At 43.7% G+C, this 26,159-nt stretch overlaps 1 protein-coding gene across 6 annotated transcripts in view; it reads right to left on the bottom strand.

The window, feature by feature from the left end:
• klc3 (kinesin light chain 3) overlaps positions 1-26,159 on the bottom strand; it is a 113,368-nt gene that overhangs the window by 67,763 nt on the left and 19,446 nt on the right. For all 6 annotated transcript variants that reach the window (XM_072549414.1, XM_072549416.1, XM_072549417.1 and 3 more), the window contains exons 3-7: positions 24,350-24,577; positions 22,235-22,307; positions 16,490-16,715; positions 10,074-10,161; positions 7,293-7,394 (exon numbers count right to left, since the gene is read on the bottom strand). In XM_072549414.1, coding sequence (XP_072405515.1) covers positions 7,293-7,394; positions 10,074-10,161; positions 16,490-16,715; positions 22,235-22,307; positions 24,350-24,577 — 717 coding nt within the window. The remainder of the gene's footprint in view (positions 1-7,292; positions 7,395-10,073; positions 10,162-16,489; positions 16,716-22,234; positions 22,308-24,349; positions 24,578-26,159) is intronic.

Here is a 26,159-nt window from a genome sequence, read left to right as displayed (position 1 = left end):
ATTTCCCTACCTATCAGGCAAGTCAAATTAACTTGATGGGTAAAATAAAAGAATGGTGTGTCTCACTTAATTTGCCAGTGGTCTTAAATCTCTCTCCCTCGCACCAGATAAAACAGTTATTCTTTATTTCTGCTCCCTGAATCTTTAACATCACTGGGATAGGTGAATACCTAGCAGTGCAGCACTCCATTGTTTGTTTTCAGACAACACATACGACATGCTGGCAGGAATGCAACTAACACACTCTGACGGGTCACATGCAAACACACACTCCCCGACAAGCATGAGAATACGCACAGATGCACACGGACACACGGGGAGACACACACAGGGGACAGACACAGACACAGACACGTGCACGCAGACACACCCAACCAACAAGTGCGCAACACTGAGACACACAAATGCAAACTGACATGCTGATAAGCATGCACATTTCCACATTCTAACATAAACATCCACCACACACACACACACACACACACACACACACGTGCTCATATCTTCACATTCAACACACACATGCATAGACTCTGACACATACATTGACTAATGATCAAGTCACACTGATCTCTAAAGGCTTCAGAGGAGGAGGGGAGGAAAGTATCAAGGATGTAATATTACTAATATGCTTAAATTTTGGGGGGATTCTCATCCTCAATTAATAAGGACAAGTGCCAAGATAACATAACCAGCCAAGGTTATGGCTCCAATTGCTGTACACAATGCACCTTTGGAGTCCTGCTACTAACTATATGCCCAAAGCATGAAGAGAAAAAAAAGCATATTCATTTTTAAACCTAATTTGTAGGCTGCACATTTAAGGCCTCAATTGGGCAAGGCTGAAAGCTGCCTGGGATTTTTAAAATCCTACAGGAAAGCAATTCTAAGGGGTCATGGGTGGCTTGGTGTTAGTACTGCTGACTCTCAAGACCAGGGACCTCTTTAATTCCACCCTCTGGCGATTGTCTGTGCGGAGTTTGCACCTTCTCCCAGTATCTGCGTGGGTTTCCTTTGGGTGCTCTGGTTTCCTCCCATAGTCCAAAGATGGATGCGAGCATAAGAGGTACAGTTAGTAAGTTTGCAGATGACACCAAAATTGGAGGTGTAGTGGACAGCGAAGAGGGTTACCTCAGATTACAACAGAATCTGGACCAGATGGGCCAATGGGCTGAGAAGTGGCAGATGGAGTTTAATTCAGATAAATGCGAGGTGCTGCATTTTGGGAAAGCAAATCTTAGCATGACGTATACACTTAATGGTAAGGTCCTAGGGAGTGTTGCTGAACAAAGAGATCTTGGAGTGCAGGTTCATAGTTCCTTGAAAGTGGAGTCGCAGGTAGATAGGATAGTGAAGGCGGCTTTTGGTATGCTTTCCTTTATTGGTCAGAGTATTGAGTCCAGGAGTTGGGAGATCATGTTGCGGCTGTACAGGATATTGGTCAGGCCACTGTTGGAATATTGTGTGCAATTCTGGTCTCCTTCCTATTGGAAAGATGTTGTGAAACTTGAAAGGAATCAGAACAGATTTACAAGGATGTTGCCAGGGTTGGAGGATCTGAGCTACAGGGAGAGGCTGAATAGGCTGGGGCTGTTTTCCCTGCAGCGTCGGAGGCTGAGGGGTGACCTTATAGAGGTTTACTAAATTATGAGGGGCATGGATAGGATAAATAGGCAAAGTCTTTTCCCTGGGGGTAGGGGAGTCCAGAACTAGAGGGTATAGGTTTAGGGTGAGGGGGAATTATAAAAGAGACCTAAGGGGCAACTTTTTCATGCAGAGGGTGGTACATGTCTGGAATGAGCTGCCAGAGGAAGTGGTGGAGGCTGGTACAATCGCAACATTTAAGAGGCATTTGGATGGGTATATGAATAGGAAGGGTTTGGAGGGATATGGGCCGGGATTGGATTGGGATATCTGGTCGGCATGGACGGGTTGGAGCGAAGGGTCTGTTTCCATGCTGTACATCTCTATGACTATGTGCAGGTGAGGTGGATTGGCTATGATAAATTGCTCATAGTGTCCAGGGATGCGCAGGCTAAGTGGGTTAGCCATGGGAAATTTAGGGTTAAAGGGGTGGGTTGCGCTTCAGAGGATTTGTGTGGACTTGAGGAGCCAAATGGCCTGCTTCCGCACTGTAGGGATTTTATTCTATAATTCGACATGAATTAAACACGTTGGGCACAGACATGCAAATCAGATTAACAAGTGCGAAAATTTAGGAATGCAGACAGGTAGGAAGAAGTGTTTTTTTAAACATTAATTCAGATCTGATACCATTCACAATATGTCCAAAGATCCACTCGTTTAAAAAGAAGAAAGTATTCTGTTATATTATGCCTGAATCTCAACCAGATAGAACATAGAACAATGCAGTGCAGAACAGTCCCTTCGGCCCTCGATGTTGCGCTGACCTGTGAACTAATCTAAGCTCATCCCCCGACACTATCCAATCATCATCCACGTGCTTATCCAAGGATTGTGTAAATCTCCCTAATGTGGCTGAGTTAACTACATTGGCAGGTAAGGCATTCCACGCCCTTACCACTCTCTGAGTAAAGATTACAAACAATACATATAGAATCTACAACACAAAACTACTTGCTCAATATTTAACCCAAAGGAGTCTATGCCAATGTTCATGTGCCACTTGACTTTCCATTTGCCCCCTTTTATCTTTTAGCCTTTCCATTAGCCCCCTTTTATCTCTTGAGAATTATCTCCTCAATTTCTTATTGGGTTTATTAGTGACACTCTTATCCTTTTAATGTAACTTGCACAGTGGTTCAGCTTCTTTGATTCCTGAAGAAGGGCTCATGCTCGAAATGTCGATTCTCCTGTTCCTTGGATGCTGCCTGACCTGCTGCGCTTTTCCAGCAACACATTTTCACCCCTTTTATCTTTTCCCAATCAGAATTTTCTTTGCTCCCTTTCCCACTCTCATTTACTTAGTATCTCCTTAAACACATCCACACATTTTTAAATTTGTACACAGGATGTGGGCATTGCTGACTCGGGTAGCTTTTGTTGCCCACTCCTGATTAAGGAGGTGGTGGTGAGCTGCCTTCTTGAACCACTGCAGCACAGAGTGATGTCGGGCCACCCACACAGAGCAGCAGAATGTTCACCCAAAAGATGATAAAAGGAACTGTCCATATGCTTTCAACTCAGGTTGGTGTGACTTGAAGGTAGGTCTGCCTGATAATTGCTGGACTTTCAGTGCAAGGTGGCACTGGCCTTTGAAGTGTTGCAGACCATCACATTCAGGATCCAGGACTAAATGCTCTGATGTTTGAGGCAACCATCACAGAGGTGCAGAACACTTTCTGCCTAAAGCCATTCAACCATAATACACCAAGTGGCTGGACGTTGTAGGACCCCTCTGGCCCTAGCTTACAAAGAACGTACATTATATATCAAGAGCATCGAAAATATATTGATGTACCTCAGAGTGGGACAAGGTGTACTAAAGAGAAGAAACTGTTGCACTTTCTGTAATTTTCAATATGAATTGTTTTGCCCGTGGGCTGTATACCTGACGTGGTATGTATTTGTTTAATACTCTAAATACTCTAGACAAAATGTTTTGCAATGTCTTTTTTAATAAACTTTATGAAGAATGAATAAGTCTTGGAGACAGGGGTTGCAGGTGCATTCCCAAAATGCTTGCCGCATTACTCTCCCAGGCCAGGCCTTCCCAAACCAGCTTCTAAGTGTCACAAGCTGAGATTTTGGGGTCTTGAGTTAGAGTCCTAGAGCTGAACAGCATGAAAACAGACCCCTTGGTCCAACTTGCCCATGCCAAACAAACATCCTAAATTAATCTAGTCCCATTTGCCAGAATTTGGTCCATATCCCTCTAAACCTTTCCTATTCATATACCCATCCAGATGCCTTTTAAAATGTTGTAATTGTACCAGCCTCCACCACTCCCTCTGGCAGCTCATTCCATACACACACCACCCTGTGTGAAAAGGTTGCCCCTTAGGTCCCTTCTAAATCTTTCCCCTCTCACCTTAAAGCTATGTCCTCTAGTCCTGGATTCTCCTACCCCGGGGAAAAGACCTTGGCTATTCATCCCATCTATGTTCCTCACGATTCTATAAATCTCTATGAGGTCACCCTTCAGCCTCCGATGCTCCAGGGAAAACAGTACTAACCTATTCAGCCTCTCCATATGGCTCAAACCCACCAACCCAGAGCAGCATCCTTGTAAATCTTTTATGAACCCCTTCAATTTTCATAACATCCTTCCTATTGCAAGGAGACTGGAATGGAATGCAGTATTCCAAAAGTGGGTGAATCAATGTGCTGTACAGGTGCAACATGACCTTCCAAAACCGTACTCAATGCACTGACCAATAACGGCAAGCATACCAAATACCACCTTCCCTATCCTACCTACCTGCGACTCCTCTCTCAAGAAACTTACACTGAGGCTACAACAACTGCTTTCAAACATGGACTGATTTCTGCAAGGCCCCTTTAAATCCTGCTGATTCACTGGTGGATGTGGCCGGATAATACAAACACAAAAAAGGCCTGTGATAAGGTAGGTGTTCATATTCTCGGAGGGGGAAGCCCTCGACTACCACCACCCCCCCACTGCCATCCTAACAAGTTGAGCCTCCCACAATGATTGAAGCCCAGACCGCACACCCGCCCCCCCCCCCCACAACTCAAAGCCCCCAGATTTTCAAACTTGGCTCACACGAAATTGGAAGTATTAAAATGGGATCACACGGGGTAAATCAGCTGTCTAGGTGAAAATGATCATAGGTTTGGGAGAAGCTGTCAAAGCAGCCTTGACAAACTGCCCCCCCCCCCCCCCCAGTGCCTCTCCAGAAGGAAAGAAATTCTGCTTTTAACCTCCCTCGCTAAAGAATTATCTCCTGAATTCCTTATTGGATGTATTAGTGACACTCTTATCCTTTTAATGTAACATGGTTGCAAATTCTCTGATTAATTATATGCTTTCCCAGCATTTGCAATCCTCATTTAAAAATCACATCGACAAAAAAATGATACATCTAACAAGCACCAGAGATATCACACCTTAAGGGAGCAGTCAGTCAATTGATGCCAATTACCTCAGACCCAGAGCTGAAACTGAAATACAGGGCAGGAGAGTAGACTGTTGAACTCCCCCCTCCACCCCTCCTACCCCCCCCAAATGAAGTTCAGTTCTACCATTCCATGAGATTATAGACAAAACTGAAGTGCAAATTGTCCACCTGCCTTTGTTCTGTGTCCCTTGAACACATCTACTCAACAAAAGCTTATCTCAAGTATTTTACAATTTTAATTGTATTAGCGTCAATAGCTTTTCTGGGAGTTTTCCCCTTCTCTTCGAGTGTACAACAGCATTCTGATTTCATACGTGAATAGCCTAACTCAAAACTTAGGACTCTACCAGAAGAAATATCTACTTCATTTAATCTTTTTATCCATTTACAATTGCCTCACATTTGAGAATACAAAACACATTCATGCACTGAACACCATCCCCATACAAGCTCCATTCCAAGCCACCCACCATCCAGTCTTGGAAATAGATCACTGATCCTCACTGTCACTGGGTCAGGATGTTGGAATTCCCTCCCTAAGGGCAGGGTGGGTCAACCCACGGCATGTGGACTGCAGCAGTTCAAGAAAGCAACTCACCGTCACCTTCTCAAGGGGCAACTAGGGACAGGCAACAAATGCTGGTCAGCCAGCGATGCCCCCTCTTCTTACAAGTGAATGTAAAAAAAAAGTCCCTACTCATAATTTAATCTTTGAAAGTCTAGGATTATCTTGACAAATATTCACATCACCTCTTCCAAAATCAAGCATTTGAACCTTTCCTGTCCTTGTGTTTACTTCGCTCTAATTATACTATGAATTTGAACTGACATGTCCCATTTAAAAGATTAGTATATTTTGTGTTTCATCTATAACATCCCAGCTTATAAACAGGAGTCACCATACTCACAAACAATGTCAGAGGACATCAACAAGTATTTCTACAGGACAAGACGAGTGAGTGTACTAGTGGACCTCTCGTGGCATTGCTCAATCTCAGTGTTTGTCAGGGGAGGAAGGGGAGAAGGAAATGTTAGTACACCGATGCTTCTGCTAGGATACTTAAGGGTATCTGGACTTTTAAATAATTCTGTCATGGAACATTGTCATAGAGTCATAGAGATGTACAGCATGGAAACAGACCCTTCGGGGCCAAATGCTGGTAAATGGGACTAGATTAATTTAGGACATTTTAGATTAAATTTCCTACAGTGTGGAAACAGGCCATTTGGCTCAACAAGTCCACAATGAACCCTCTGAAGAGTAACCCAAGCCCTGAGATTTAACCCCGACTAATGCACCTAACACTATGGGACAATTTAGCATGGCCAATCCACCCTAATCTGCATATAAAGTCTTAGAGTCATAGAGATGTATAGCATGGAACCAGACCCTTCGCTCCAACCCGTCCATACCAATCTGATATCCCAACCCAATCTAGTCCCACTGCAAGCACCCGGCCCATATCCCTCCAAACCCTTCTTATTCATATACCAATCCAAATGCCTCTTAAATGTTGCAATTGTACCAGCCTCCACCACTTCCTCTGGCAGCTCATTCCATACACGTACCACCCTCTGTATGAAAAAGTTGCCCCTTAGGTCCCTTTTATATCTTTCCCCTCTCACCCTAAACCTATGCCCTCTAGTTCTGGACTCCCCGACTGCAGCGAAAAGACTTTGTCTATTTACCCTATCCATGCCCCTCAATTTTGTAAACCTCTATAAAGTCACCCCTCAGCCTCTGACACTCCAGGGAAAACAGACCCAGCCTGTTCAGCGTCTCCCTATACCTCAAATCCTCCAACCCTGGCAACATCCTTGTAAATCTTTTCTGAACTCTTTCAAGTTTCACAACATCTTTCCAATAGGAAGGAGACCAGAATTGCACGCAATATTATTAGCCAAACTTAATTCCTCTTGAACTAATTGGCTTGATAGGCTATTTCAGAGGGCAGTTGTACATTGCTGTGGGTCACATGCAAGCCAGATTGAGTAAAGATGGTAGATTTTCTTTGTCTAAAGGGACATTAACGAACCAGACAGGTTTTATGACACTCAATTCATTGCCACCATCATTGAGACGAGCTTTCATTTCTAGATTTTTTTTTAATCGAAGTAGATTCCACCAGATGTCAATTGCGATTTGAACCCATGTCCCCAAGGTATTAGCCTGGGTTGCCGGATTGTTACCGCTGTGAATTACCATTACTCCGACCGCCTGCCCCTAACCTTTTCTCGGATTTCCAAAGCTCTCTTGCACAGCGGTTCAGCTTCTTTGTATTTTCCCCGCTTGCCAAATAGCACAGCAAGGTTGTTCAAAGTGGCAGCCACCTGCACGGGAGGAATTAAAAAGCCAGGTTAGAACACGACGCTTTTTAATCTTGTTTCTGGAATTTCCCCAATCCTGAAGATGAAACGGCTCTCTTTTACAGATTTCAGAACCCAACATGCATGCAGTTCAGCAAGGGGTCATCACAGAGTCAAAGAAATGTACAGACAGAAACAGACCCTTCGATCCAACTCATCCATACTGACCAGATATCCTAAATTAATCCAGTCCCATTTCTCAGCACTTGGCCCATACCCCTCTCAGCTCTTCCTATTTGTGTACCCACCCAGATGCCGTTTAAATTTTATAGTTGTACCATCTTTGAACACGTCCTCCTCTTCCATACACTCACCATCCTTTGTGTGAAAACGTTGGCCCTTAGGTCCTTTTTAAATCTCTCCTGTTGCACCTTAAATCTATGCTCTTTAGTGTTAAACTCCCCTACCCTGGGAAAAAGACCTTGACAATTCACCCTATCCATGCCCCCTCATGATTTTATAAACCTCGATAAGGGTCACCATTGGCCTGATCTTCAATGATCATCGGTCAGAGGAATTAGCCTGCAACAGGCGATCTCACATAGACCTGCTAGGTGATCACCAACTACAACACTAGCCCATTTCCAAACCTCCCTCCCTAATCAAGAGGTGTTAACCATAACTGCAGGCTCCTGCTGCTGGTCAGGTGAAAGTTAACCAACTCCACACTACATCAACCACTGCAATGTCTCTGGTAATTAAAGCACAGAAAGAGGCCATTCAGCTCAAAAGATGGCATCTGATGCACCTTCTTCAATGTCTCGCCAACTCACCCAATCAGCATTTTCCTCCACACCCTTCTTCTTCATGCATTTATCAAACTTTCCCTTAAATGCATCTATGCTATTCACCTTAATGACTCACTCCTTGTGACAACAAATTCCACATTCGCACCACTCTCTGGGTAAAGAAACTTCTCCTGAATTTGCAGTTGGATTTATTGGTCGCCATCTGATCTTGGTTCTGGCTCTGGTTTGACTCTCCAATCGAACCTTGCTAACCCTCTCTTTACCCTGAAAGCATTTGCCAGGTCAAGAGACATTAGGTTAACCTACATACTTTTCAGTTTAAAACAACTTGAAAAAAAAGACATACACCAATGGTGCCTATTTATTCACTTTTGAAACAGTCAGAAATGTAGAAACCAATGTGGGCACAGCAAGATGCCACAAAATTCATACAATAAACACCAGATAATCTGCTTTTATTCCTAGCTGAAGAATTTGCTTGCATTCCCTTGCTTTTCTTCAAATACTCACTGGACTGTTTGCATCATCTGAGAGAACTTTGGTTTACATATCACTCAAAAAACGTAATGAATATATAAAATCACGAGGGCATAGATAAGCTCTTTTCCCCTGGGTAGGGTAGCCCAAAACTAGACGGCATAGGTTTAAGGTGAGGGGACAGATCTCAAAGGCACCTGAGAGTCAACCTTTTCCACAAAGTGGGGTGGTGTGCATATAGAATGAGCTGGCAGAAGTAGTAATAGAGGAGGGTACTGTCACAACATTTAAAGGACAGGTACATGGATAGAAAAAAGGTTTAGAGGATATGGGCTACATGCAGGAAAATGGGATGAGCTCCGTTTAGGAAACTTGGTCAGCATGGACGAGTTAGATTGAAGTGCCTATTTCCATGCATGACTCTATGGGATCTGTAGCACTCTCTCAGCAGTGTACTGGTACTGTCATACTGGAAAACATGGTCGACTTTTTGCAATTGCACCAAGGAGATGAGACAGTACCAGCCACAAACTCAGGCAGCACGGGATGAGGCGGTGTTTTAAAGATTTGTTGCTGTCTCTATGGAGTGTACTTCAATAAGTATGAACAACATTCCAGAGAAGAAAGAAAACTCAGGGACGCAACATCCTTCTCTTTTAACCATTTCCCTGCATAGCACCAACCATCTGTCTGTACTCTGTCAATCCTGGTGTTTAAATCCCTCATGGTGATGTGCTTCTATAATTTTCTAATTTCCTCCATCCTTACAGTCTGCTAAGGTCTCTGGACTCCTCCTAACCTGTCATCATGCAACCCCAATTTTAATTGGCTCATCATTGCCTTCAGCTGTCTGTGCCCAAGCTCTGTAGTTAAATCTCTTTAATTCCACTCACCTCATTGAAAATCAACTGTTTGGGCCAAGCTTTCGGCATTGGACCTTAATACAGCTTATGTGTTGTCATCCAATCCCCACAGTGTGGAAGTGGGCCATTTGGCCCACTGAGTCGACGTCGACTCTCCAGACACACCCCTACCCTGTCCTTGTAGCACTGCATTGGCCATAGCCAATCCACCTAACCTGCACAGTTTTGGACTGTGGGAGGAAACTGGAGCACCCAGAGGAAACCTACGCAGCATGGGGAGAATGTGCAAACTCCAGATAGACAGTCACCGGAGGGTGGAATCAAACCCAGATCCCCGGTGCTGTAAGGCAGCTGTGCTAACCACTAAGAAACTGTGTTGCGTCAAATTTAGCTTGATAATGCAGCTGAAAGTAGTCTTGGGATGTTTTGCTATATTAAATGTGCTATGTAAGCACAATTGCAGTATTGGCTGACAATCCAACCTTTCTGACTCAAGTAATTTACTCTACTAAGCAGCCCAGTTAAAGAGTATAACAGTAAAATAATAAACTGACCGCTGGATGATCCTGGCCCAGAGTTTTCTCCCGGATTGTCAGGGCATCATTTAAAAGGTTTGCAGCTTCTTTGTATTTGTTTTGATCTCTGTAAAACACAGGGAAAAGGATCATGAGGAGGACTTCAGAGAATGGTGGAAGTTAGGGTTACAGTGACTCTGCTATTGTCTTTCCTTGGAGCAGCTGAGAAAGTGCAGGCAACAAACAAAGCATCCTGTTTTTAATTAAACAACAAAGTGGAGCTGTAATCTGTGAAGAGCGCTGATGGGTTTGAGGGATCATTCTTGCCTCCGAACATTTACATTTCCAAAACCAAGAGTTTGGACTTTCACTGAGATACAAAGGGCTGCTTTACCTCTTTACAAGTACAGAGTGTGACATTTGTAATAACTCTCAAATTAAAGCATCCTTTAAGAGAGCAGCATTTGCATATAGTGTGTCAAGGCTATCTTCACCACCCCATCCCCAGATAAATATACAGGAAGTAGGAGCAGGAGTCAACCATTTGACCCATTGAGGCTGCTTCAATAATCAACACAACCGTAGCCTTTAACTCCACTTTCCTTTCCACTCCTTATATCCCTTGATTCCCAAAGAGACAAAACATCAGGCCACTACAGCTTCAAATATATTCAATAACGGAGCATCCACAACCCTTCAGGCTGCAGAATTACAAAATTTCACTAACTTTTGGGTAGGATATTTCTCTGCATCCCAGGGTAGCATTGATGCGAGGGTTGGGAAATGGAGGGGGAGTTGTGCAGAGTGATGGAGGCAACAGCCAAGGGGAGATAGAAGTCTTAATTCCTTCAACGCATTTGTAGTGGATGCTGTTGTGAATAATATTGTCAGAGAACCATAGGGATGTACAGCATGGAAATAGACCCTTCAGTCCAACTCATCCATGCTGACCAAATATCCTAAATTAACCTAGTCTCATTTGCCAACATTTGGCCTATATCCCTCTTAAACCTTCCTATTCATATACCCATCCAGATGCCTTTTAAATGCTGTAATTCTACCAGTCTCCACCTCTTCCTCTGGCAGCTCATTCCATACATGCACCACCCTCTGAAAAGTTTGCCCCTTCGGTCCCTTTTACATCTTTCTCCTCTTTTCTTCTTCACTATCCTACCTACCTGCAACTCCATTTTCAAAGAACTGTGAACCTGCACTCTAAGGTCTCTTTGTTTAGCAACACTCCCCAGGACTTTACGATTTGATTGGCTAATTTATTACTGAAAAGTTTTAATTCATAAAAATTCACATTTGTATGTTATCACAACTCAAAGCATCTCATATATTGTGAATTAGTGCAACCATTTAGTTGCAACCTCACCAGTTGACAGGGAATTTATGGTCTATAGGCATATCTCAATTATTTTAAAAATAATTTACTGTTAACTTACGCCCATTTCATACTAATTTAAACAATTGGTACTTAGAGATTTCTAGAAAATTATTGCTTTCCTTGTGTAACATGACATTTAGTTTAATTGAGCAACAACAATTATTGATGAAATTGCTGAATTCTTCTAATTCTGCTTTGTAAGAGTCCAAATAACAGAAGTATTTTTAATTCGTGACTGCACCACCCAATAAATGAGCTAATGAGAAAGAAAAAACAAAAGGTATCCTCCAAAAATTAGATTAGATTAGATTCCATACAGTGTGGAAACAGGCCCTTTGGCCCAACAAGTCCACACCGACCCTCTGAAGAGCAGACAGATTCCCTTACAATTACCCCTGACTAATGCACCAAACACTACGGGCAACTTAGCATGGCCAATTCACCTGACCTGCATATCTTTGGATTGTGGGAGGAAACCAGAGCACCCAGAGGAAACCCACGCAGACACGGGGAGAATATGCAAACTCCACGCAGACAGTTACCAGAGGCGGGAATTGAACCCAGGTCCCTGGTGCTGTGAGGCAGCAGTGCTAACAACTGAGCCACTGTGCCACCCAAATAATAGCAGCCCCCGAGAAAGTCTGAAGACGTGCCCTTGAAAGAGAAAAACTTTCATACAAGGGTGACACTGGATTAGTGAAGGATCTGACAGTGGAAGCCTAACCTATCCTTACACCTACAACTGCAGTAACAGACCCTGGGCAATGACTTCAGTTAATGTAACTTTCCCTAATACGTGGAGGGTTACTGCAACAGTTGGGAAGAGCTGACTGAGTGAGTGAACCAAATCCACAAACTCCCCATCTCTATAATCTCCTATAGCCCTTGAACACTCTCCAAATCCTGGATTTCTATCGATCTATTATTCACTTTCAGCTGCCTTATCCCCAAACTCTGGAATTAATTCTCTAAAGCTCTCCACCTCTTGTTGCTCTTAAGATGAAAATGGTGATCATGGGATGCGGTCTTGAAGGGCAGCAGTCTGCACTGTGAAGGTACTCCCAGGATACCATTAGATATGGAAATCCAGTAACAAAGCCTTAGCCCACTCCTACTAAAGCAAACCGATCACACCTGGTGATATAGAACTCCAGAGCAAACCAAAGAATTAAAGTTCCAATCTGATCTCCCCACTTTACAATGATGCCGTAATCTGGGGGAATTGGGTGGGGTGGAGGTGGGAAACTTAATAATTTCAGCCTTTGGGAGCACAATGAGAAGCAAATATTAATCTTGGCAAAAATCTGGCAGCAGCCCACATGCATGCAGTCTCATCCTGGAGATGTGGAATTGAATCGAATTGAATTTATTGTCACTTGCACCGAGGCACAGTGAAAAGCTTTGCCTTGCGAGCAATACAGGCAGATCACAGAATCAAGTAGCATAGATCAGTAAATAAAAGGTAAACAAAAGGTGTGTGTGTGTGTTTCTGCATTTTCTCCCTGATAGTAGAGCTTGCAGAAAAACATTGCCAGAACAGGATGGATCTTTGAGAATACTGGCAGCCTTTCCTTGACAGCAGGCCTGTTAGATGGATTTTATAGATGGGAGGTTGGCCTTTGTGATTGCCCGGGCAGAGTTCACCCCTCTCTGTAACCATCTCCGATCTTGAATGGTATAGTTGCCATATTAGGTAGTGAATGCTCTTGGCCCAGGAGCTTGACACTCTCACTCGTTCCACCTCTGTGCTATTAATGTGTAGGGGGTCATGAGTAACATCCCACCGAAAGTCAATAAGGAGTTCCTTGGTTTTGCCAGTATTGAGCGCTAGGTTGTTCTCAGTGCACAATTTTTCCAGGTCTTCCACCTCCCATCTGTTGTCTGTTTCATCGCTATCTGATTATGGTGGCGTCACCAGTGAACTTGTAAATGGCATTAGTCTGGTATTAGGCGACGCAGTCATGGGTATCCAGTGAGTACAGTAGGGGGCTGAGTATGCACCCCTGGGGGGCTCCAGTGTTGAGTATTAGTGAGGATGAAATATTGTCCCCAATCTTCACTGATTGTGGCCTATGGGTCAGGAAACTGAGGATCCAGTTGCAGAGAGTGGGGCTTAGTCCTGAGATCACTAAGTTTAGTAATCAGTCTTGAGGGGATAATAGTGATGAAGGCTGAACTGTAGACAATGTAGCTGTTCTTGGTGTCAAGATGTTCCAGGGAGGAGTTAAGGGCAAGTGATATGGCATCTGACGTGGATCTGTTGGTCCAATAGGCAAATTGGAGTGGGTCAAGAGTAGTGGGGAGGCTGGAGTTAGATAATGCCATGACCAGCCTTTCAAAGCCAGTAGCAGTAGTGGACTGCCAGTAGCAGTAGTGGACTCTCCCTCTTTATGGGTATTTAAGCGGGCATTGGATAGGTATATGCAGGATAGTGGCTTAGTGTAGGTTAGGGGTGCTTTGATCGGCGCAACATCGAGGGCCGAAGGGCCTGTACTGCGCTGTAATGTTCTATGTTCTATGTTCTATGTTCTAAAGCACTTCATGCCCACTAAAGTTAGGGCTACTGGGCAGTAGTCACTGAGACATGCTACATGAGCCATCTTAGGAGGGGGATGGGAGATGGGAAGAGAAAGAGAGGAAACAAAATATGAACAGCAGAGAAAATAGAACATTTGCAATAAGGAAGAGAGCTTCTTGGCGTGATCTGCTCACTTATTGCTGGAGAACTTTACTTCGCCACCCCCTCCCCTTATCCTTCTTGAAGAAGGTGGTTGGCCTTGCCTTCATCCTGCCCTGAAGCCCTCACACGGTGGGGTGGAGGGGGTTCTTCATTCTTTGCTACATTCTGTCCCTCGTGGCTTAATGCTGCCTTTACAATGGTGTTTGCATCCCAGCTGCTGGCCTGAGGAAGTCCCAGTGACTTTACATTGAAATGAAGAACGTGGGCCACCCATGTTGGCAGGTTTGAGATGTAACAGGTAAGAATCACAGAAACAAGATGTAAAAGCATCTTCAGTAACAAGTGTCATGCTAAAAATTATTTTTAAGATCAACATTCACTTCTTGACATATATTAGAAACAATGCAATGTGCCTCTAAGTGAATTGAAAAGCACTAATCCAATTTGTGGATCAAGCTAACCTTTCAAAATCTTGATGACCTTCTGCAAACCCCTGAATATAACTAATTCCTTCAGGTATTCATGATCCTCTTACAGAACTAAATATAGTTAGTATGCTATGAAAATTCACTGAGACACAACTGTTTTGTAGAAATACAATGAAAATTACAGCCATAGAGATGTACAGCACAGAAACAGACCCTTCAGTCCCACTCATCCATGCTGACCAGATATCCTAACCTAATCTAGTCCCATTTGCCAGCACCTGGCACATATCCCTGTAAACCCTTCCTATTCATATACCCATCCAGATGCCTTTTAAAATGTTGTAATTGTACCAGCCTCCACCACTTCCTCTGGCAGCTCATTCCATACACGCACCACCCTCTGCATGAAAAAGTTGCCCCTTAGGTTTCTTTTTATATCTTTCCCTTCTCACCCTCTAGTTCTGGACTCCCCCCACCTCATGGAGAAGACCATGTCTATTTATCCCATCCATGCCCCTCATGATTTTATAAACCTCTGTAAGGTCATCCTTCAGTCTCCAACGCTCCAGGGAAAACAGCCCCAGCCTGGTCAGCCTCTCCCTATAGCTCAAATCCTCCAACCCTGGCAACATCCTTGTAAGTCTTTTCTGAACCCTTTCAGGTTTCACAACATCTTTCCGATAGGAAGGAGACCAGAATTGCACTCAATATTCCAAAAGTGGCCTAACCAATGTCCTGTCCAGCCGCAACATGACCTCCCAACTCCTGTACTCAATACTCTGACCAACAACGGAAAGCATAACAACGCCTCCTTCACTATCCTATCTACCCGTGACTCCACCTTCAAGGAACTATGAACCTGCACTCCAAGGTCCCTTTGCTCAGTAACACTCCCCAGGACCTTACCATTAAATGTATAAGTCCTGTCCTGCTTTTCCAAAATGCAGCACCTTGCATTTATCTAAATTAATCTCCATCTACCACTTCTCAGCCCATCGGTACAAGATCATTGTGAAGTAACCTTCTTCATTGTCCACTCCACCTCCAATTTTGGTGTCATCTGCAAACTTACTAACTATACCTCCTATGTTCACATCCAATGTTTTCTATATAAATAATGAAAAGCACTGATTCTTGTGGACACATGTTCAAGCATACACGGCCAAGCACTTAGACACATGCACATGGATGTGGACACACAGATACAAACAGATGTGCACACACAGGTGAACAAACTGCTGTCTAGAAATACTGACTCGCTCCAACGTCCTCCTGCAAATACTGACACATTCCTGGGAACCCTCGACCAGATCCTGAGGGCTGTCACATTTTTTCACTTGAAAAAAAATCATAACCCTTGCTATTGGTGCAGAGGTGTGCTGTATCAAAAGAAATAAACAGGAAATATTGGTTGTGAAAATATTTTTCAATGAATAGAGACAACATGCAAATAAGTCAGTTAAAAAAAAAGAGGAGATGCAGAAATCTGATACATTCTGCACACTCTGCATTTGTACTAAATGTTTACTCAGGATCAGAGCAACGCAAGCAAGTTAAAGTGATGAACCGTGATGAAGCTTCCCAAACTGCTTTCACCATGATCCCACTTCAAGGGTTCTCAGTGAAAACTATGAAAATAAGGGGATGGGGAAAGCAGACCTACGAGAGTGAGGGGGATCCAGGGCAACTACTGTTGTTTCAGGGATAATAACCCCAAAATCTCAGCTCAGGACTCCAGTTGGGAACCAATCACCACTTTTGGAAACCTTGAACTAAGAATTGCTCAGGAGAACAAGGGCAGCAGATGCAAACACCATTCTTCAGTGTTGCTGGGTCAAGGTTCTCCCTCCATAACCTACACTATGCAAACTGATACATTAAAAGGAGATTTGCCCAAAGTTCTCGTTCCTATTGCCCCTAATATTTGCATGTTAAGTAAGCTCCAAGTTAATCATACCTGTATACCAAGGCGAGAATGTTTAACATGGTGGCCACATCAGGGTGGTTGTGGCCTGACGTTTTCTCCAGGTCCTCCAGTGCTTGTTTACAGAGAGGAACAGCCACTTCATAACGGCCTTGTGAAGCATACTGTATCACCAGATTGTGCAGTGTGCGCAGTCGTGCTGGGATTTCATATCCGCCCTGTTGGGCTGCTGCTGCTGCACTGCTGTGCGGCTGGTGCACTGCAATATACAAGGACACAAATCAGAACACTTCAGTACCCAAACTCCTCTCTGCTGATCATTGAACACTTCCCTTCTTACTCTAAACTTTCTTCCTTCCCTGCAAGTTTCACTGGCTGCCCTCATTCCTCCCTCTTCCAAGATGGCTGGTAGCTTAGGCAACAAGTGTTGACAGATTATTCAATCAGAGACAGCTGAGCCAATATACTCCGTCTAAACTGACCACTGACCAGAATTTAACTGACCAGCCATATATATTTTGGAGATCCAGGAGCAGGTCAGAGGCTGGGAATCCTGCAGAAAGTAATGCATCGCCTGGCTTCTAAAAGTCCACAAGGCACAAGTGAAGAGTGTAATGGAATTGCCCCAACACCCAAGTTTTATACTATCCAAAACTTGATTAGTACCTCATTCACCAGCTTTAAAATACACTTCCATCACTATGGGTGCACAGAGGCTGCAAGTGTTGACCATTCCTAAGAAGCACTACAGCAGCTAGCCGAGGTTCCATTAACAGCACCTCCCAAAAGTGTGACTTCCACTACTTAAAGAGAACAAAGGCAGCAGGTGCAGGGAAACACCACCATCTGAAAGTTTACCCCCCAAATCATACAGCATCCCAAGTTAAAATATATCTCAGTGACACTAAGTCAAAAACGCTGGAACCCCCTCCATGACAGTACTGTTGGTACACCCACATCACAGGGACTGTAGCAGTTGAAGAAGGTAATTCACCACCAACTTCTCAAAGACAAGCAAGCCCCAATGCCAACACTCATTAATTCAGCACAGAAAGGGGTTAAATATGGAACCTTTCTGGTAAATACTGCTTATTAGGAGTTTTGATACTGACTTCAAAGCCAAGTAGAAGCTCTCCCAGGATCTCCCCTGGTGCAATGAAATGAAAAATAAAGAATAGGCTACACACTGGAAGCTAGTGCATATCAGAAGCAGGGATAAAAAGCAAAGATATTCAATATCAAATCCGTGATTTGTTCATAACTCAAATCAAACAAACTATTTGATGTGCGCTGTCATCTTCAGTTTGAAGGGTGGACAAGCCACAATAGCACTCCACACCTTTACTAACTGAGCCATCAGGGGAATTAAGCATCAACTTTTGACACAGATAATGTCCGGGCATGATGTTGAGTAGTTATGCTGCGAGGATAATAATTCAGATGTCCTATTTCAAGCCTCAATCTGGGAAATGACAACAAAATCTAAATCTAATTGAATGCAATCAAACCAGTAACTTGTGGGTTGACACCAAACGAAACCTCACACTAAGTATGGGTTGTCACAAAATCTAAACCACTTCACTCACACCTTTGAAAGACATAGGGTAACCATATAGCCATGCAAGTCTAAATTAGAGTGGTGCTGAAAAAGCACAGCAAGTCAGGCAGGATCTGAGGAGCAGGAAAATCAAAGTTTCGGGCAATAGCCCTTCATCAGGGCTTTTGATGCAGGAAAATCAATGAAGAAGGGCTTTTGCCTGAAATGTCAATTCTCCTGCTCCTCGGATGCTGCCTGACCTGCTGTGCTTTTCCAGCACCGCACTCTCAACTCTAAGTCTCCAGCATCTGCAGCCCTCACGTTCGCCATATAGCCACGTAAGCCTGCTCCTGCATTCAATCAGATCATGGCTGAACTTCTACATGTATTCCAATGCCCCACCCTATTCCCTGATATTGTCAGTACTCTGTACTGAATGTTCAATTATAGAGCATCTGCTTTTTCTGCTTCAAGGAATTTCAGAACAAGAATATTTTGGATCTGGATGAGACAATGTCCTTCCATTATGAATTAGGAACAAGAGTAGCCTATCCTGCCCTTGAAGCCTGCTGTACCATTCAATAACATCACCCCTTACTGGACTGTGTCCTCAACTCCACTTTCCTGCCTAACCCCCGATAACCTTGAATTCCCTTGTTGGTCAAGAATCTATTCACTTCTACCTAATAATATTCAATGTCACTGCCTCTACTGCTCTGTGGGGATGAGAGTTCCAAACATTCATGACCACCTGAAGGAAGATTATCTCCGTCTTAAATGGGAAATCCCTTATTTTTAAACTGCGTCCCTTTCAGCCTCCACCAAGTCAAATCTCCACCGGATTGGTATTAACATCCAACCTGCCCAAACTTTCCTCATAAGGTGAGCCCCTCACCCCAGCATTGAGACAATCTTGTTCAAACTGCAGTTTTGTTTTGGATTCACTCAGAATTTAGGCATTGCTTGCTAGACCAGTATTTATTGCCCACTCCTAATTGCCCTTGAAAAGGTAGTAAGGAGCTGCCTCAGACAAACAGATCCAGATTGTGATGCAATTCATTCAGTCTCTTTTTAAACAAGGAGACGAAAATGGCACAAAGTGTTCTAGGTGTGATCTCTCTAATATCCTATACAATTGCAGCAAAATGTCCCAGTGTTCAGATTCCATTCACCTTGCAATAAACATTCCATATGCCGCCTTCATAATTCATACTTAAAAATGAACTTTTGTGATTCTTGTACTAGGACACCCAGATCCCTCTGCCTCTCAGAGTTCTGCAATCTCTCTATGTTTAATAAGCAGCATTTGACAGACAGATTATATTTTCTTCACATATTCCTAACCATCTTTTCATCATCAGCAAATTTAGCAACCATAATTCAGTCTCAACATCCAAGTCTTTAGCACAGGATATAAATAGTTGAGGCCCTGGCACAGACGCCTGTGGTAACATTTGTTACATGTTACCAACCAGAAAATGTCCCATCTATGCCCATACAGTGTTTCCTTTCACTAATCAACACTAATATGTACTCTGCACTCTATGAGCTCATACTCTGTGCCTTTGATATAGCACCAGCTCAAAGGCCTTTTGTAATCTAAGTACAACACATCCAGAAGCTCTCCCGGAAACACGTTGCTTATTATTTCATCAATAATAAATTAATCACGTTATTTCCTTTCACAAAACCATGGTGACTGTGCCTGATAATGCTGAGATTTTCCAGTTGGCCAGCGAAAACCCTGTGAATAACAGATTCCAACATTGTCCATATGACAGATGTCAAGCTTAACTGGCCTGCGGTTGGTTTCTTGCTTCCTGTCTACCTCTGTTCTTGAATAGAGAATTTGATGAAACTTCTCTAGAACCAAGGGAATTTTGAAAAGTTATTTGTGGGAAATTACTTGTATCACCCAGAGTGAAGACAGATGCAAGATATCTCACCAACTCAAACCATTTCCTTATTTTCCATTGATGCTCTTTACTCAGTCTCCAAAAAGACCAAAGCTCACTGTAGTTACTCTTAACTTTTTAATTGGATTATATTTGACTCTAGTATTACGTTATATCATTGGCTCTTAATGAAGTGGTCAGACAGGTCGTCAACCGCATAATGAATGGAACATGACCACCTTCTCAGGCTACCTGCAATTAATGGTGGTTTCATCAACATCACCCCAAAACCCTGACAGCAATTCTTTGCAGAGAAACGTTCACTAGGTCAAGAGAGACTGTTCAGCAAAAACAGGAAAAACACACAAACTATAAATTTTTAAAAAGCTTAAGTGAGACAGCCATCCTGCTCTCATGCCCTCATCAAAGCTAACCAATATCAAACATGGAAATAAATAACTGCAGTGTTTTGCAGACAGTCTCCTGCAACTATCTCCACCCTTTTTCTGTGAGATGCTTTGATATAATTTATAAAATCTTTCATCTTTCAGGTGCAGAAACTCATCTGCTTTGCTTTTGGCATTTTTCCAAAAAGGCTTCGCATTCACTTTGCGGGAATTGATGGCGTGTTTCACATGAACCCTTTGCCTGAAGGAGTCGTACTGGAAGTGGCAGTTCACGTCAGTTGTGCTGCAATCAGAACAACAACTGAGGAACTTGCACATGATTTAGGGAGGTCGGAGACTGTGGAAAAGGACATGGAAGATATAGAATGTAGGGAAATAGATGGTGACATCTTGAAAACTGTCCATATTAAAAATGAGAAAGTGCTGGATGTCTTGAAACACAAAAGTGGATAAGTATCCAAGACCTGATCAGGTGTACCAGAGAACTCTGTGGGAAGCTAGAGAAGTGATTGCTGGGCCTCTTGCTGAGATATTTGTATCACTGATAGTCACAAGTGAGGTGCCGGAAGACTGGAGGCTGGCAAACGTGGTGCCACTGTTTAAGAAGGGTGGTAAGGACAAGCCAGGGAACTATAGACCAGTGAGCCTGACCTCAGTGGTGGACAAGTTGTTGGAGGGAATCCTGAGGGACAGGATGCACATGTATTTGGAAAGGCAAGGACTGATTAGGGTTAGTCAACATGGCTTCGTGCGTGGGAAATCACGTCTCACAAACTTAATTGAGTTTTTTGAAGTAACAACAAAGAGGATTGAGGAGGGCAGAGCGGTAGATGTGATCTATATGGACTTCAGTAAGGGTTTGACAAGGTTCCCCATGGGAGACTGATTAGCAAGGTCAGATCTCATGGAATACAGGGAGAACTAGTCATTTGGATACAGAACTGGCTCTGTTAGTAAGTTTGCAGATGACACCAAAATTGGAAGTGTAGAGGACATCAAAGAAGGTTACCTCAGATTGCAACTGCATCTTGATCAGATGGGCCAATGGGCTGAGAAGTGGCAGATGGAGTTTAATTTAGATAAACGTAAGGTGCTGCATTTTGAGAAAGCAAATCTTAGCAGGACCTATACACTTAATGGTAAGATCCCGGAGATTGCTGCTGAACAAATAGACCTTGGAGTGCAGGTTCATAGCTCCTTGAAAGTGGAGTCGCAGGTAGATAGGACAGTGAAGGCGGCGTTTGGTATGCTTTCCTTTAATGGTCAGAGTATTGATTACAGGAGTTGGGAGGTCATGTTGCAGATGTACAGGACATTATTCCAACAGTGGCCTAATCATTGTATACAGTTCTGATCTCCTTCCCATCAGAAAGATGTTGTGAAACTTGAAAGGGTTCAGAAAAGATTTACAAGGACATTATCAGAGTTGGAGGATTTGAGCTACAGGGAGAGGTTGAACAGGTTGGGGCTGTTTTCCCTGGAGCATCGGAGGCTGAGGGGTGACCTTATAGAGGTTTATACAATCATGAGGGGCATGGATAGGATAAATAGACAAAAGTCTCTTTTCTGAGATGGGGGGAATCCAGAACTAGAGGGCATAGATTTAGGGTGAGGGGGGAAAGATAAGTGACAACTTTTTCCACATAGAAGGTGGTACGTGTATGGAATGAGCTGCCACAGGAAATGGTGGAGGCTGGTACAATTACAGCATTTAAAAGGCATCTGGATGAGTATACAAGAACAGGAGGCGTTTGGAGGGATATGGGCCAGGAGCTGGCAGGTGGGACTAGATTGGGTGAGGGTATCTGGTTGGCATGGATGGGTTGGACCGAATGGTCTGTTTCTGTACTGTATATCTCTGACTCTATGCTGAATTTTTATATCTAAAGAGAGAATAAGTTTTTAAAATCAGTTCCTGAAATATATACATAATACATACATTGAGTCTGCTCATCCTCATTTGGGAATAGATCATCCAGTGGAACCTTTGCGAATACACTGTCTTTATCTTCCTGTCAAATGGAGAAGGAAATCAGAAAGAACAGTCATGAGAAATTTAGAAACACTTGACAATGTGGCTATACCTCAAAATACACTGCAGATATCCTGTGCCTCAGAACTAAGGAACTCAGCAAGAACAAATATGAGCATACTTTGAAAATAACATCTTTGGATGGCATGTCAGTCTTCCAAAGCCACTGGAACATGGTGATATTTTCAGAGCGAAGGGAGGAAGGTGAAGGGGGTCAGCAAGGGAAGACAGTAATCCACTTACGTCCAAGTGTTTGCTAAATATCTTGAGGAGCTTGTAAATGAAATGGGGAAGGCTAAAGTGATTTTTGAATACAGACTAGGAAGAGTCTAGTGGCTGTTAGTTGTACAACTGTTGACAGCGATGTGGACAGCCATTACAAAATGGACATAAGGAATCTGCAAGGACAGTTGGCTGGACAGCTTGCAATGCAACGAGATGCCAATAGTCCAGGCTCAATTCCCACAACAGCTGAGAGCACCATGAAGGTCCTGCCTTCTCAACCTCTCCCCTCACCTGAGGTGTGCAGGCCCTCAACTTAAACTCACCATCAGCCATCTCTCTCTTTAGTGAGAGAGCAGCACCTATGGTTCTCGACAGACTATGGCGACAATCGGTATTAGAAATAGGTTGAGCGAGTGGGCAAAAACTTGGCAGATGGAGCTTCATGGAGGTTGGAAGAATCAAAAGGAATACTATTCTTTAAATAGAGAAACTCCAAGGGGGTGGGAGGGACAGAGGGACAGAGGGACAGAGGGACAGAGGGACAGAGGGACAGAGGGACAGAGGGACAGAGGGACCTGAGTGATAATGCGCATGAAACACAAAAAGTTGCATAGAGGCACAGCAAGCAATTAAGAAGCAAATGGAAATTTGGCCTTGAGGGAGTTGGAGCTTTTAAAAAAACAAAGTCTTGTTGCCACTGTACAGGGTGTTGGTAAGACTACAACTGAGTACTGTGGACAGTTTTAGTTTCATATTTAAAAAAACACAATATACTGGCATTGGAGGCATTTGAAAAGAGATCCACAAGGCTGACTCCAAGAATGAAGAGGTTGATTTATCAAGAATGGCGAAACAGGTTTGGTCTTCATTCACCAGAGTTTAGAAGACTGAAACATGTATGATTCGGAGGGTGACTTGACAATGTTGATATTGAGATGTTTCCACAAATGGGGGAGTTTTGAACTAGGAGACAAAGTTACAGGAGGCACTCATTTAAAACTGAGCTGCAGAAGAATCGCCTTTTCTCAGAGGATAGCAAATGAATGGAATTCTTTATCTCAGAGGTGTGGAGGCTAGATTATTGGAAATATTTAAAAGGAGGCAGATAGAGAGTTTTGAAATATTGAAGAGTTGTGGAGCTGGCATGAAAGAGGACTCAAGGTCAAGGGCAGATCAGCCACGATCTTATGGAATAGCAGAGCATTCTTGAGGGGCTGAATTGCTAGTCCTACTTTAAATCTTTTACGTTCTTATCAAATAAAGTTGCTACTTGTCATTGGACAAAAAGAATTATTCACACATGGTGGGACCAGTATCTTTTCATTGACCATTTGGCCAATTCACTGCACCATAAGCCCTCCAGCCCAATAAGAGGTACACTTTAAAATACAGACATGATACTAACATGAACATTACAAGAGTACAGAATATGCGCTGATGCTCACTACCACCTTCAAGGGCAACAATAGATGAGCAATAAATGCTGGCCCAGCCTGCGACACCTATGTTGTATGACGAAGGAAAAGACTCGCGCCAAGTTCACAAATGAAGAATTGGCCAGAGGGATGCTGCCCCTGTGCAATCAAAGATCTGGCGTAGTCAGCACCTTCCAACCAGAGAAAAAGGAAGCATTCAAATCAGAAATCCATTCCACACAGGAGGCCATTCTGTCTATCATGCCCATACCAGCTCCTTGAAACAGCTTCAATTCATCTCAGTCCTCCATCCACCTCCCTAAATCCCATGCAAATTTCTTCTCTTTCCAGTATTTAACTGCGACACTGCTCAGCAACATACCGCTGCTTCCTCTTCATCGTACTTCTTAATTTGGTTCATGAATTCAAGATGCTTCTTCTCCTCTTCCAGCTGTGCCACCATCTGCTCGCTCTTCTGCAGCTTCTGCTGGGTGCCAGCCAGCTCATCCCGCAGCCACTGGTTCTCCTGGCACAGCCGGCGCACCTGTGCTCGTAGCTTCTGCTTCTCTGCCTCCACTGTACTCAGATGGGTAGACAGAGCGGTCACCACCTGAAACACAGGTCAAGAGTTAAAACGGACGGGCAATTCAAATCCAAACGCTCCCAGCCTCTCCAGAAATGTATGTCAATGGCTGCTCTATTTCCTGAATCTTTGAACAAACAATAAACATTAAACGGTAAATACTTCAGATTCAAAGTTTTATTCAATACGGGTTTGGAGTTTGTCGTTTCCTTTATGTGGTTAGGTGAATTGGCCATGCTAAATTGCCCGTAGTGTTAGGTGAAGGGATAAATGTAGGAGTATGGGTTTGGGTGGTATACGCTTTGGCGGGTCGGTGTGGACTTGTTGGGCCGAAGGGCCTGTTTCCACACTAAGTAATCTAATCTAATCTAATCTACCAGAGAAGGTGCAAAACTTGATCTACTCTTGGGAAATAAGGTAGGGCAGGTGACTGAGGTGTCAGTGGGGGAGCACTTTTGGGTCAGTGACCATACTCCAAATAGTTTTAAAATAGTGATGGCAAAGGAGACAGCAGATCTAAAAGTTGAAGTCCTAAATTGAAGGAAGGCTAATTTTGAAGGTATTAGACAAGAACTTTCAAAAGCTGATTGGGGGCAGATGTTCACAGGTAAAGGGACGGCTGGAAACTGGGAAACCTTCAGAAATGAGATAACCAGAGTCCAGAGACAGCACAAGTCGTAGACGCATAGAGATGTATAGCTCGGAAACAGACTCTTCAGTTCAATTCGTCCATGCCGACCAGATATCCCAACCCAATCTCGTCTCACCTGCCAGCACCCGGCTCATATCCCTCTAAACCCTTCCTATTCATATACCCATCCAGATGCTTTTTAAATGTTGCAATTGTACCAGCCTCCACCACTTCCTCTGGCAGCTCATTCCATACACGCACCACCCTCTGCAAGAAAAAGTTACCTGTTAGATATAAAATAAATCTTTCTCCTCTCACCCTAAACCTATGTCCTCTAGTTCAGGACTCCCCCACACCAGGGAAAAGACCTTAGCTATTTATCCTATCCATGCCCCTCATGATTTTGTAAACCTCTATAAGGTCACCCCTCAGCCTCCGACGCTCCAGGGAAAACAGCCCCAGCCTATTCAACCTCTCCCTATAGCTCAAATCCACCAACCCTGGCAACATCCTTGTAAATCTTTTCTGAACTCTTTCAAGTTTCACAACTGTGGGTGGCACGGTGGCACAGTGGTTAGCACTGCTGCCTCACAGCACCAGAGACCCGGGTTCAATTCCCACCTCAGGCTGTGTGGAGTTTGTACATTCTCCCCGTGTCTGCGTGGGTTTCCTCTGGGTGCTCTGGTTTCCTCCCACAATCCAAAAATGTGCAGGTTAGGTGAATTGGGCATGCTAAATTGCCCATAGTGTTAGGTGAAGAGGTAAATGTAGGGGAATGGGTCTGGATGGGTTGCGCTTCGGTGGGTCGGTGTGGACTTGGGCCGAAGGGCCTGTTTCCACACTAAGTAATCTAATCTAATCTAATCTAATCTAATCTAATCTAAGGTACTCCCTGCACCCGGTCAGACCGTTTGCAAAACAGTGCCCAGCATTAGACATGGTTCCATTACCATACGCCATTTGCTAAATAATCCCGAG

Source organism: Chiloscyllium punctatum, chromosome 29 (genome assembly GCF_047496795.1).
Source record: "Chiloscyllium punctatum isolate Juve2018m chromosome 29, sChiPun1.3, whole genome shotgun sequence".
NCBI classification, from domain to species: domain Eukaryota; kingdom Metazoa; phylum Chordata; class Chondrichthyes; order Orectolobiformes; family Hemiscylliidae; genus Chiloscyllium; species Chiloscyllium punctatum.
This window is presented reverse-complemented; position numbering and strand designations above follow the sequence as displayed.